We start from the raw sequence: 15153 nt of genomic DNA, 5'->3' as shown, positions 1-15153 counted from the left end.
TTAAATCCTCAGTATATTTAGGCATTCCTAGAGGGAGCCCTGTTTGAGTTGATTGGGTTTGGGGAACACCAAAAGAAAACTACAGACAGAAAATATCTCAGTAATATATTCTGATAATATAGGAAGGGGCAACTAAGCTAATTATGATTGTTTTTAATTGTCTTTTAGATCTGTGCGTGCCTTCATCGAGAAACTTGGAATTTCCTTACAAAGATAAAACCAGCAAGAAAATCGAAATAAAGCTTCAGATCTTTCTCCTTGTTTTATCCATAGTGTTCTTTTAAGTGTTACCATAGATGCTTGGATTTCTGTCATCGTGACTGAATGAAACTGAACAAGCTTCATTGAACTAACAGAATCCTGGAGGAAGACCTTAACTCCATTTAACTGTTGAAATACAAACTGCCATGCCATCCTTTTTTTTTTTTTTTTTTTTTGCCATCCTTTAATTGTTCTGGAAAATGAGTAGATTGTGAACACTCACTGACTCGTGCCTTATGAAATGAGCTCTGCCTGATGGACTGTGTTAGAGTCCCTGGAACCCACAGTTGTTCTGTATATGGAGGAAGTCCTGTGGATCTGTGGCAGAGTAGATCCAACACTCCAGACCAGGACAAGTGACCCATGCTTGGAAAGTATTTTGAATAAGAACTGAGCACCTTTTTCCTTCTGTTATACTTAAAGTTTTACACCTTGACTCATTCAAGTTTTTGTCATAGGATAACAAAAACATCTTGCTCCTCATTTCATAGCTAGTGAGTGGTATTGTTAAGACTTATATCTAATTAATTTGGCTTCAGATACTATATTGTTTCTGTTTTTCCAAATTGATCCTTGCTTTGTATGGCTCATGTAGAACCCCTCCTTCCCCATCATTTTTGTTCTCTACCGGTCAAAATTCATTGAGTCACTATAGTTTTTATTATGTAGGGAATCAGGTCTTACAGGACTTGCCTAAAAGCAACAATTACTGAAGCCTTCTAAATTCTCTTCAGGTTACTGTAAGTGCGATATGTGGAATCATGAATCTTACTTGTTCATATAAGCTATTGGAGTATTCTTTGCTCTCAAGATAGTATAGGGAGGTGTGGGAAGTCTTCTGGTCAGGACTGCTGAGTATGTGCAGAGACCTCTCTTTCCATTTCAAATAGATAAAACTAAGGAGTGAAAATTAAATTTTTAAATAAAAGCACACATGGCCAGCTATGGACCAGGGATGGGAAAGCTATGTAATAGTAAGAGGAGAGTAAAGCTTGCCCTGTCCTTGTCAGAAGATGGTAGGTGTGCTTCCTACATGAAGTTGTGGGATGGATGAGGCTCCCCATCTATGAACTAAAGGTGAAATAAATTTGCCTGATCACTGTTAGAAAATCTCATTGGCCTGTGGCCTGGGAAAAAAGTGGAGGTACTGGTTTGACAATAGGAACTGGGCCTTGACTGCATTCAGGTTTGGGATTTAGAGAGGCAAAAAATCCCCCAACTCCTAACACAAAACCAACTTCAAGTTGTAGCATCTAGCTAACTGGATGAGAAAACCATGAAACCATCAAGATACATGAAATGCTCATGGCAGTTAGCACTGTGTAGAGGAAAATCATTTGAGATAAAAGAAAACCCAATCAAGGAATATACTGCTATGGAATAATGAGCAGAACAAATGGGAGAATTCACATCTAAGGAAATAGAAACAATGAAGCAATCTCAGAAGGGATTTAACATGTTTGTTGATGATTTTCAAAAAGATACAAGGAGGGAATAACATCCTTAAGAACACCAGGTGATGAACACGAGCAGATAGTTACAGGAAAAATTAAAGTTGGGAATCTTGGCAATGATTGAAGTTCTGGAAGCCCAAGAAGTTGGAAAAACAGTGAACTAGACAAGCTGAAAGAATTTGTGAATTGAGAGATAGAAATGAAACTGATCACAAAATGCAGGACAGAGAAATAACTGTTAGAAATCAGGAGGTCAGCATGTATTGAGGAGCTGCAATATAAGTCTAACAGGAATTCTAGAGGAGATAATAGAAGAGATAGGAAATAGATAATGCTGAGAATATCCAGACTTGAAGAAAAACCTGTGCCCTCAAATGGAAGAAGCTTATGAAGTGCCAAATGAATCAACTCCTAGTTATTTTATAGTAAAATTGTAGAATGTGAAGGATAAGGAGGAAATCCTGAATGCTACCGGAAGATAGATTACCTATGAAAGGTGATAATCCGATGATAGCCAACTTCTCAGCAACTAATAGAAACTGGAAAACTGTAGAAAGGGTGCTGAGGCAAAGCTATTGTCCAAGAACTCTCTATCCAGCAGAACTGATTCCAATGAGAATGTGAAATACGGACATTTTCACACATACAGGACCTAGTGTTAACCAGAATAACTTTATAGAATAACAGAATACCCAACGAGCAATGGCTGACCAATAAGGGCATTTTATAAGGGCAACTAAGTAATAATAAAGCTGGGGTTGATGAATGATGAACTGGCTTGATAATGGTTTAGCATTTTTGTAATTCTCTATCTCAAGATGGCTGCATTAGTTTCACCCATCATGCCTTACAAAATGGTAACCAAAGTAGGAAAGGACGTGGCAGGTAAAAATGGGCCTTCTTGTGCATTTCTCATCAGGAAAGAAAGCCTCTCGCAGAATCCCTTCAGAATTCCCCTCAAATTTCATTGACCAGAGCTAGGTCCTATGCTTACTACTAGTTCAGTCACCAGCAGAAGGAATAGGAATGCTGACTATCTGGACTGCCGTATTTTATCCCCTAGGAACAAGCCTTGGCTGTCCCAGTGAATCAGAATTTTATCTTCATAAGGAAGAAGGGGCAGCAGGCAGGTATTCCACACACGGTCAGTGGTTGCCTTTCTCTGGGAAAAAAAAAAAAATTATGTAACTTTTAAGGATCATTATACTAGTTTTGCCAACATGAGGGAGTCTGATGGGATGGAAATTTTAAAATGTGTTTTGCATATTTTTTTTTAGTTTTATGTTACTTTCACTTTGAAATGGTTCTGGAGCATCATTTTGGCAGCTAGAGCTCTCAGCTACTTTAATACATCAGGTGGTGCTGTTCTGTTGTTTCTTCGCCAAGACAGTGTGAAGAAATAGGTGGGTTTGGGAAGAAGGAAAGACTCATTGTGTTTTCACTGACAGCCATCAAGGTTTCCAGTGAAAATGTAATCAGTGTGGGGTGATGATATTTGACCATAACAACTATCTTGTAGTTTGAGTTGTCATTTTACAGGTGAGAACATTTAGGTATGAGAAGGTTAATATGTTTGCAAATGATGGCCAATATGTCATGAGGGTAGGGTGCAAATCCTTGGTCTTTCTATTCTAAGTCTCATGTTCTTTTGGGCCCCAAACTGAATGGACAGATAGCTTTGTATTTATTTTGATAATAAGTTCCTAAGGGAAGATGGAGTAAAAGGCTTTGTGTGTACTGTGTTCACATGATACTAACATTTGAAGGGACTTAGATTTTTAATTAGTTTCCATAATGTTTTAAGTATTATTGCAATTAAGGAGCAAGGATGGAAGGACCTTGTGGTACTGGAGTGAACACAAGAATACATAGATCTCCATTTCTGCATTCTAGTCTGGGTAGATATGGGGAGAACATAAGCTTTGTATTCAGACACATCAGGATTCACATCCTGGCCTGGCCACTTATTTTTCACCTCTGACATTGGACAAGTCCTGTAACCTCTGAGTCTTTACACATTTTTCTATGAAATAGGGCTAATGACTTCTTCCGTTTGTTTATTTTTTGTGAGGATGAATTGGAATGATGCACAGTTTCTAGCAGACATCAGACAGGCAATGCATGATAGTTACTATAATAGTGATTATTTTAATTGAATACCTTCAGTCAAGATTAAATATGAAATTAAGTTTTTTTCCCAAAGTACTTTAGCTATTTCAGTTTTGCAGTTGTAAATAATATAGGTGTATTAGGCACTTAGGGATATAAATTAGAACCATGAGTTGCCTTTGTTTTACCACTTTTTATCTCTGGACTCGCGTTGCCTTTATAAATGTTCTCTTTCCCCCAATCACAGGTCCTATGGCAGTGTGTACAAAGCTATTCACAAAGAGACTGGTCAGATTGTTGCAATTAAGCAAGTTCCAGTGGAATCAGACCTACAGGAGATAATCAAAGAAATCTCTATCATGCAGCAATGTGACAGGTAAAGGCATGTGGTGTTACTTTGGACAGAACATGGTTTTGGATTAGCTGTGATTATTTGGAGTTTAACACGTACAGATGTATTTACTTAGAGATTTTGCGGAAGAGAAAGTTTAGGTGGAATCACTACGCATGTTCTTTTCAGAAACAAATCTGATAAAAAAAAAATGTGTGTTTTAGTAGCTAAATTTTTATAGCTTCTGTTTCCGCATAGATTTTTTTGTTTTGTTTTTGCAGTAAGCTCCCTATTTCAAAACTAGGAAGAGGAGCCAGAGAGGCAGAAGGTGGTGGTGCTGGCTTTTTTTTTTTTTTTTTTCTCCATCTGATAATGATCTCTTTTACTTCCTATTGAGAAAACATTTCTGTAGAGATAGCTAAGAAGAGATAATCAAAATACTTTTAGCTGTAGAAACATTAGAATATCAGATAGATCCATAAAAAAGAGCATTTTTTAAATGTATTGCTGTTCCTTCACATTTAAAAAAGAATTCTTCAAGCTCAGAGTAGTTAAGAATTTTATTTTTGAGGAACTAAGATTTGTCAAATGCTTTAAGCAGGAAGTCAGGCCACCAGGCAGCCACAGAAAAGCACGTGATCTCTTCTGCAATTCAGTCACAACATGAGTTGGTTGCAGTGATGGAGCTGGCTTCCCCACTACTGTTTAAATTTGAGAGATATACAAACTTAGGGGCAATGCCAGCTCTAGGGAGTGGAAAGGAGAATGAGAATGTCTTGCTCCAGAGGCTGCATCCATCCTCCCAAAGCTCTTGTGGTCAGCAGAAAGCTTAGGATCTCCAATTTGTAAAGTTTCAGCATTGGAGCAGGTGAGGCTGCCTACGAGGAAATTTGCCCAGGAGCCCTTAGATCTCACAGGCTTGTGAATGCAGTTACTTCTCTTCTTCTCCCTCCCTTCCTTTCTTTTATTCTTATACTTTTGTGGTTATTCTCTACTAGATGAAATGTATTTCTTGACTGGATGGACCATAGTTTGGTAGAAGTTTTCCTTTCCCACCTCTATGAGATACACACAGTATAGAAGCTCTTTCCAGTTGGCACATTGAACTTTGCCACTCCTTTTTAAAGATTGATTTTGAGAGAAAGAGAGAATATATGCGAGCTGGAGAGAAGGGCAGGGGGAGAAGGGGAGAGAATCTCAAGCAGACTCCCCACGAGCGCGGAGCCTGACTCAGGGCTTGATCCCACCACCCCAAGATCGTGACCTGAGCCAAAATCCGGAGTCAGATGCTTAACCGACTAAGTCACCCAGGCGCCCCAAGGGACTTTGACTCTTCTGTTAGGTTACACAAGAGCTATATTTCAAACAGAGTATGCAAATATGTCTAATTAAAGAAGAGTTATTTCGAAGAGCCTACTCTGCTAAGCATGGTAAGGAGGACAGAGAAGTACGGGGCAGAGTTCTTGTTCTCTGGGAGTTTAGAGACAAATTGGACAGACCAGGCCTATATATGTACAGGAAAATCTAGCCGATGATACAAGATACATAGAAGACATTCCAACAGTAAATAGCTGAGATTACTTCCTTGTAAAGGCAGTAAATACTATAGGAATTTAAGGGAGGGAGAGCAGATGTGGGAACCTGTACCTCAGAGGCTTAAATCATCCATGTCTTCATTAATCGTGTGTATTTCCTGCTGTCCTTGTCATTGGCATGTTTCTCAAGAGTGAGGGACATTTGAAATTCTGAGCATTGATGAAACCGGGTACATTTTAGCATCTTTGGTAATAATGCAACATTATTTAGCCTTGATAACAATCTAATTAAAGCTAGTCGCTCTCAGTGGGCAGATTATTTCATTTTAATAGGATATTTGACTTTTCTCTGAAATCTCATTTGGTATCTCTCTTCAAGCTTGAGACCCAAAATTCCAGGTCTGATACTGATATTTTTTCTTTTAAAAAATTAAAAAAAAATTTTTTTTTAATTTTTATTTATGATAGTCACACACGGAGAGAGAGAGAGAGAGGCAGAGACATAGGCAGAGGGAGAAGCAGGCTCCATGCACCGGGAGCCTGACATGGGATTCGATCCCAGGTCTCCAGGATTGCGCCCTGGGCCAAAGGCAGGCGCCAAACCGCTGCGCCACCCAGGGATCCCCTAAAATTTTTTTAAAAGATTATTTTTTGAAAGAGAGAGAGAACAAATGGGCACACATGAGCAGTGGGGAGGAGCAGAGGGAGAGGTAGACAAGCAGACTCCCTGCTGAACAGGGAGCCCGACATGGGGCTTGATCCCAGGGTCCTGAGATCATGACTGGACCAGAAATCAAGAGCTGGATGCTCAACGAACTCAGGCACCTAGGCTCCCCTTGAATATTTTTTCTTTATGATAGATTATAGTGTGATTTTTTTTTCTTATTATAAAATACATGTGACTTTTTGGAAAAATGTAAATAAAAAGAAAAGAAAATTACCTTTCCCTTTGGAGAGATAATCATTTTAAATACTACTTGGTATATGTATCCTTCCATATCTCTTTTTGGAATTTCACTGTGCTTACTATTATGTAACCTATTTTTCTTTCTTTCTTTCTTTCTTTCTTTCTTTCTTTCTTTCTTTCTTTCTTTCTCTTTCTTTCTTTCTCTTTCTTTCTTTCTTTTTTTCTTTCTAAGCAGGCTATCTTATGTCATCAAATATTCTTCTATAATATTTTCCATGGATTTGTGGTTATTCCATTATATGGCTATATCATTATTTCTTAAACTCCCTATTGTTGGACATTTAGATAGTATCTAAGTTTTTATTGTTATAAACAGTACTATGATGGTAACTATTTATTTTTGAATAGCTGTAGTTCTCTTCCTGGGAGGAACTGTAGACCTAGAAATGCAGGTTAAAGTACCCATACATTTTTTCACTTTGGTTATTTATTATTTAGAAAACGATAATTACTTCATATTTACATTTTTATCAAGAGGGCATCTATTTTAACCTTAAATATGAATAATTGATCTTTTAAGCAGAGAAACTAATTTTCATGTATAGAAGGCTGTTCACTTATTTGTGTTGTCATTCTCTCTTTAGCCCTCACGTAGTCAAATATTATGGCAGTTATTTTAAGAACACAGACTTGTGGATTGTTATGGAGTACTGTGGGGCTGGTTCCGTGTCTGATATCATTCGATTACGGAATAAAACGGTAAGTTTACCTTCTAGAACAATGCAGCTGAGCTAGTCTCTGGCCTTATATTCCTGGGCATTCTCCTACTGCCATACCAAGAAAGATGACTGTTGAATTTCCTCTTTTCCATGATTCTTTCCCCCTTTATTTCTGGTGCCTCCTAAAAGTGGTGTTTTTGATACCAGCCCAATGCAGTGATATTTAGCATGTTTTGCTTATTTCATAGTGGGAAAGAAAATAGTGACTATCAAACCTTGGTGAAGCAATGAGTTTTAAATGTTTAAATTTAGATTTGGTTTTCTTCTCCTACCCAGCATGATTATAGATTTACAATGTCTGTATTCTATTAATTAGAGAATAATCTCTGTGAAAGATTATTTGCCCTTACTGTGATCACTAGAATAAAAGCTAGGAGTCGAGGGCTTTAATTCAGATTTAGTTGTTTATACAGTAAATATTTCTAGAACATTGTTCTAAACCCTAGGGATACAGTAGTAAAGAAGACAACAACCCTGTTCTTGTGCTTATACATTTTCTAGTAGGGCAACCAAAAAGCCAATTGATGGTAACTAGAAAAATACCAGATAGTGATAATTTCTTTGAAGGAACAGAACTGGTGGGGAGTGTTCAGTGAGCTACTTGAGAGTGGATGATGGAGAAAGGCCACTCAGGGAGTTGGCATTTAAAGTAAAACTTGAATGACAAGATGGAGCTAGACTTCTAAAAGAACATTCTAGGTAGGGGAATAAGTGCAAAGATCCTGAGGCTAGAACAGGTTTGGCACATAAAGAAGGCTACTGTGAGGAAAGAGGAGAGGTTGGGGGAACCTGTAGGAGATGATGTGAGATAGGTGAGCAGACCTGGATCCTGTTGGTATTGTTGGCCACAGTAATGAGTTTGACTTTTATTCCAACTACAACAAGAAGCTGTTGCTGCTGTGGCTTCTGTGTGGACTGTGAATGGATAAAAGTAGAAGCCAGAGACAACTTAGCCTTTAGTTAGTTAGTTTGTTTTGTTTTAATAAGAAAAACAGGAATAATACCTATATTAAGCATTTGCAGAATTGTGAAAATTAAATATGTGAAAGTACTTTGGATATTGTGAGGCACTATATAAATTATAAGGTTAAGAATATTTTAAAATTCAAGTCGTATCCTCAAAAAATTAAAAATAAAACTACCCTAAGATCCAGTAATCATACTACTGGGTATTTTCCCAAAGAATACAAAAACTAATTCGAAGGGATATATGCACCCCTGTGTGTATTGCAGCATTATTTACAGCAGCCAAATCACGAAAGCAGCCCAATGTCCATTGGAAGATGAACGGATAGAGAAGATATGAGGTGTATCCTTATATGTGTATATATATTTATAAATATCATTCAACCATATAAAAGAATGAAATTTTGCCATTTGCCACAACATGGATGGATCTAAAGAGTATAGTACTAAACAAACTAAGCCAGTCAGAGAAAGACAAGTGTTGTATGATTTTACTCACATGTGGAATTTAGGAAACAAACAAGCAAACAAACAAAGAAAAAATAGACAAACCAAAAAATGGACTCTTAACACTAGAGAACGAAACAGATGGTCACCAGAAGGGAGGTGGATGGGGGATGGGTGAGATAGGTGAAGGGGAGTAAGTGCGCACTTATCATGGTGAGCACTGAGTAATATATGGAATTGTTGAATCCCTATGTTATAGACCTGAAACTAATATAATAGTGTATGTTAACTATACTGGAATTAAAATAATAATAATTTAAAAAATAATAAAAATAAAACTCAGTTGTAACTTTGGATTATCTATATGACCATATCCTTTTCTTAATTTACATTATTCAGAATTAGTAATTTTTTCTAATCAAATAGCAAATTCTTTAGCTAGCTATTCCTATTAGCTATTCCTATTAGCTAGGAATTATGTCCTACCATAAGATACATTTAAAGAAGTCCCAAATCTTGTGTGATTTATTGAATTAAAAATTGGGCTCCAGAGACAGCTCAGTTGGTTGAGCTTCTGACTCTTAATCGCAGCTCAGATCTTGATCTCAGGGTTGTGAGTTCAAGCCCTGCATTGTGCTCCATGCTGAGCATGGAGCTTACTTAAAAAAAAAAATTGGGTTCCAGGCCTTCTGTGCAGCATTAAGTTATTGTTTCAGGTATTTTGAAACCATCCAAAATGAATTTTGATGGTGCATTTGATGTTTTAATATTAGTTTATTGTATTTATGTAATTTTAAGCTATTAAGTGCTAATCTTTAGTTATTACTCATTATTTTTTAAAATGTTTTAGTTCTGTTTTGTGCACTATGACAGTCAATAGCTACGTGTGGTTATTAAGGACTTTAAATGTGGCTAGTCTGAATTGTGATGTGCTATAAGTATAAAATATCAGATTTTGAAGAGTTACTGCAAAAAGAAAAACATAAAAACTTTACATTTTTAATATATTGATCACATGTTGAAATGGTAATATTTTGGACAAATATGATTAAAATATATTATTAAAATTAATTTTGGGGTGCCTGGCTGGCTCAGTTGGAGGAGCATGTAACTCTTGATCTTGGGGTCATGAGTTTGAGCCCCATGTTGGATTTGGAGATTACTAAAAATTAATTAATTTAAATTAATTTTGCTTTTATTTATTTTTATTTTTTTAAAATTTTGCTTTTTAAATTTTTTATTATTTATTTATTTATTTATTTATTTTTTACAGACAATATAGATTTTTTTTTTTAAAGATTTACTTATTTATGATAGAGAGAGAGAGAGGCAGAGACACAGGAGGAGGGAGAAGCAGGCTCCATGCCGGGAGCCCGACATGGGACTCGATCCCGGGACCCCAGGATCACGCCCTGGGCCAAAGGCAGGCTCAAAACTGCTGAGCCCAGGGATCCCTAAATTTTGCTGTTTTTTTAAAAAAAGATTTTTATTTATTTATTTGAAAGAGCTTGAGCAGAGGGGGGCAGAGATAGAAGCAAACTTCTTACTTACTGAGCAGGAAGCCCAATGCAGGGCTCAATCCCAGGACCTGACCCAATCCTGACTGAGCCAAATGCAGACACTCAACCGGCTGAGCCACCTAGGCACCCCAATTTTGCTTGTTTTTCTAATGTGGCTACTAGAAAAGTAAAAGTTGTATTTGTGGTTCACATTATATTAATATTGGGCACTGCTCCCTTAACTGATTTGCTTAACTGATTAGAATAAGGCATAATAAGTCACATGAACTTTGTTCTGTTCCACTGCAGAAGGTACTCAAACTCTAGCTTGCAACCTTATCAGTAGTATTTGCTTGGACTACAGTAAGAGCTCTATAGTTTGTTAGCACAAATTACTTGTTTGTGTTTCAGCTTCGTTTTCTATAAAATGGTGATGATAATAGTACCTATTTCATATGATTTTTGTAAAGATTTAACAAAATCAAAAAAATAGTGCTTACAGTACAATAAATGCTATTTTTAATGTTATTAGCAGAGTGCCTAGCTCATAATTGATGCTTGTTAACTATTTGTTCATTGACTGGTACCATAGTAGTTATTAAGCCATGTGTATTCTTATATGACTTACATCATCTGATTTCCATGACATTCTTGAAGAAATGTGATAGTCCTATATTTTAGTTTGGGAAACCGAGACCAAGAGAAGTTTGATAACTTGCTTAGGTCATACAGCTAGAATGTAGAGCCAAGGGTAAAAACTAGGTGTTTCTCATCCCGATTCCCATGTTTTTTGCCCCACAGCCTACTCTCTTCTAAATATGAGTTGTTTGTCAAAAGGGAGACAGTTTGCTGATGGATTGCATTTGGTTAGCACTAGAGTTAGGTCTGCCCCAAATCACCATGGAACTGAGCAGATATTCTGTGTTGATCGGCATTCGTGCTTTCATTTATTCATCATTACTCAAATATTTTTTCAGGACTTGTTATGTCCTGGGTGGCTTTCTTGGTGCTAGGGATACAATAGTAAACAAACCAAAGACATTTTATTTTTTATTTATTTATTTTTAATAAGTCTGAAGACTTACATTTTTTTTTAAGATTTTATTTATTTATTCATGATAGACACACAGAGAGAGAGAGGCAGAGGCAGAGACACAGGCAGAGGGAGAAGTAGGCTCCATGCAGGGAGCCTGACATGGGACTTGATCCCCGGTCTCCAGGATCACTCCCTGGGCTGAAGGCGACATTAAACCGCTGAGCCACCTGGGATGCTCAAGACTTACATATTTGTAAGGAGGAAGGAAAGAGAACAAGAGAGCAAGTAAGGAGAAGAGAGCAAGAAGGAAAGAGAAGGAAGAGAGAGCACAGGTGCACTCATGAGTGGGGGACGGGCAGAGGGAGAGACTCTTCAAGCAGACTCCCTACTGAGCATAGAACCTGATGTGGGGCTCAATTTCATGACCCTGAGATAATGACCTGAGCCGAAACCCAGAGTTAGAAGCCCTTAACCACCTGAGCCCCTCAGGAGCCCCCAGGACTTTTTAAAATGGGGTTATGTTCCTAATAGGGAAGATATCACATGTAGGTATACAAATGTGTAAATCAGATGAGGATATAATACTGCATTTACCAACAAGGTAGGATCAATGAATAGAGAACGATCTAGGAACGGAGGGAACTGGGGAAGGCCTTTCTGACTTTCTGCATGAAGAGAATTGTGTAGGCAGAAAGAACATGAGATGAAAAGGTCCAGAACTGGAAGTGTGCTTTGAGTGTTTGAGGAACAGCAAGGAAGGCTGGAACAGCATGAGCAAGATAGAAAGTAGTAGAGGATGAAGGTAGCTGGGAACTAGCTCATGTAAGACTTTGATGAGGACTGGCTTTAATTTTGAGTGGCTCAGGAAGCCATTGGAAAATTTTGAGCATACCTGGCTTTCATTTTGGCTCATTATGGCTCACTGCCATGTGGAACAGACATTGTCAAGGGTCAAGGGCAGAAGCAGTTAGGAAGACCAGTTAGGAAGTTATTTGGATAGTTTAGGCAGGGCATGCTGGTGGCTTGGACCATGGTGATTAGTGATTACAGAGGATATATATGGATATATTTTGAACATAGGGAAGAACCAAAGATGACCTCCAGGTTTTCAGCCAGGGCAATTCAAACTGCCTTTCCCTGAGAAGACTGTGGGAAGAATAAGTAGGTTGGGCGGGTGGTAAGTAGATGGGTAGGGTAACAGTAGAAATAAAAAAATTTGATTTTGACGTGTTATGCTTATGATGCTTGTTAGGTATTCAGTTGAAGATGTTGTGATCAGGTACATGAATCTGATGTTTGGGGAGATACAGGATAGGAGATGTAACTTTAGTAGGGGTTAATGGAGTGATGGTGTAAGCTGTCAAATGCTGTCACAGGTTGAATACCATCTTATATTCTGGAAGGGCACTTGGATCTAATTTTTGCCTTTTTTGAATGTAAAATGATATAAACTGATAGAATTTTAATTTTCCATTCTTTTTTTAGTTAACAGAAGATGAGATAGCTACAATATTACAATCAACACTTAAGGGACTGGAATACCTTCATTTTATGAGAAAAATACATCGGGATATCAAGGCAGGAAATATTTTGCTAAATACAGAAGGACATGCAAAACTTGCAGATTTTGGGGTAGCAGGTCAACTTACAGTAAGTAAAAATGTTACTTCTATTGGTATCTTTCAGTTCTATCCTGAGAAGGAATTCTTTTCATTTAGTCATTTTTTTAAATAAAATACCCAATTTCATTGTATTCGTAAAAAAGTTATAGAAGGTGCCACTAAGTTGCGAAAGAGGTAGTAGGTTATTTTAGGTCCTTTCCTGGCATTTAGGTCCTGTGACTGAACTTTGATAAAAATAAAAGCTGAAGCAAGAAATGATAGAGTAGAAGTTTAAATTTACAAAATGAAGAAAAATTCAATCCAAACTGCTTTCCTTGCAGAATAAGACTTAACACCATCTCAACCCGGTAGCAGTTGGCATTTACTTTACTGAAAACACTCTCCTTGTCCTGTTCCAGGATAGTCTGTTGAGTCTCCTCCCACCTCACCAGTGCATGGCATTGAAAAAAACCACGTTTCAAAACAGGAAATGTAGAATTATTTGGTTTTGAAAAATATCTAAGTATATATGATGTAGAAAAATAGAAATAGTTCTGGACAGGTAGTACTAAAATTCACAACAATATTATATATCAAACAGTTTTCTTGGGCAGTAGAAAAAATATTTTTTTGTTTGTTTAGAGTTGGTATCAGGTAGCGTTTTTTGGTTTTTGCTTTTAAATCTGCCTAGATTATATTAGGGAGTTTAATAGGTATTGCAATGGCACAAAAATTGCTTTGTTGTTTAAAAAAGAAAATCAGAAACTTATTCCATATTGTCATTTCTGACCTTTCAAAAGATTTTGTTGTTAACACATAAAGTGCTTCTAGGGAACAGTTTATGCTCCCAATTGTAATATATGAATGTATCCATTTTGGAGGGGCCTGGCTGGCTCAGTTAGTAGAGCATGTGACCCTTGATCTCAGGGTCATGAGTTAAAGCCCCATATTGGGTGTGGAGCCTACTTAAATAAATAAAATAATTAATTTTAAAAAAAGGATGTATTCATTTTCCCTCATATTTGCCAATGCTGAATGAGCAATAAGTTGTATTTTTAAATCATTTTTGAAGCAATATTTTTACATTTGATTATTGGCCATTTATAATTCTTCTTTTGGAACTTACCTGTTCATCTTAATTTTCCTAATTGTGTTGGACCTTCTAAAAAAATCTGAAAAAGGTAAACCAAAACTTAAAATTTTATATTAAAATTATTAATCCTATGTTATATATGTTGAAACATCTTTTTGTAGTTTGCTAGTTATCTTTTTACTTTCATTATGATTTTTCTTTAAACACCAAAGTTTCCAAATTTTATATAGTGAAATCCACCTCCCTTTCATGTTATGGTTTCTGCCTTTGATGTCACCTTTAAAGTCTTTTTTTGCTCCAACATTGTATAACTGTTCATCTATACTTCCTTTTAGTACTTTCTAGGTTTTGTGCTTTGTATTTAAATTTTCAACCTATTTGAACTTTATTTGGTGAAAAGTATAAGTTAGGAAATTAAGTATAGAGTTTTACAAATGACTAGCCAGATGCCCAGTTGCTTTTTTGTCCTTTGCTTGGTAATTTGGAATAACATTTTAATTATATCTTCAAGTTATATATGTGTGTGTTTATGTATATGTATAAATACAGACATACGTAGCCATAGTCTGTTCTGAACTTAATATTTTCCCTTGTTATGCTATGCATTAGTATAACTTTGTAATACAGATCAGGCTGGGTTAGTATCCACTCATTAATCTTAGTTTTCAAAAAATTTCTAGGTATCCAAAATACTCTTTTCTAAATGATGAGTATTTCAAGGATATAATTCTCAAAAACAACTTGAGTACCACCATTTGAAAACTGCAAATTTAAGTTTCAGAGCAAAGGAAATGACTAAGCACTAAGGTAGTTCCTGTGCTAGTTTTTTACATAGAATCAACAAAGTGAGATCAATTTAAAAATATCACCTGTCATTTGTTCCTGACTGGCATAGCCTAACTGAAGCCACAGACATTTCAGAAGGAACAGGAATGATGATGATGGGGACTCCTACTGCATATTTAGTTCTGTTTAAAATCGTCCTCTTCCTAAAATACAGGAGCTCTGGAAAGGTTCTCTTTCATTAAGGCCACACCATTCTGGGGAAGTAGACAAATAGTTATTTGCCTATGTGTGCTAGATTCCTATTTTTTAAGCCTCAAACTAAGACTTTATATATACATTTTATAAAATC

General features: G+C 36.7%; 1 protein-coding gene across 1 annotated transcript in view; it reads left to right on the top strand.

Moving 5' to 3' along the window:
* The window catches only part of STK4 (serine/threonine kinase 4), an 86692-nt gene that overhangs the window by 6810 nt on the left and 64729 nt on the right, over positions 1–15153 (top strand). The window contains exons 3-5 of the mRNA XM_041732928.1: positions 4072–4200; positions 7242–7356; positions 12810–12974. Coding sequence (XP_041588862.1) covers positions 4072–4200; positions 7242–7356; positions 12810–12974 — 409 coding nt within the window. The remainder of the gene's footprint in view (positions 1–4071; positions 4201–7241; positions 7357–12809; positions 12975–15153) is intronic.

Source organism: Vulpes lagopus, chromosome 18, assembly GCF_018345385.1.
Source record: "Vulpes lagopus strain Blue_001 chromosome 18, ASM1834538v1, whole genome shotgun sequence".
Lineage (NCBI taxonomy): Eukaryota > Metazoa > Chordata > Mammalia > Carnivora > Canidae > Vulpes > Vulpes lagopus.
The sequence above is the reverse complement of the archived record's forward strand: the minus strand, read 5'-3'. Positions and strand labels throughout refer to the sequence as shown.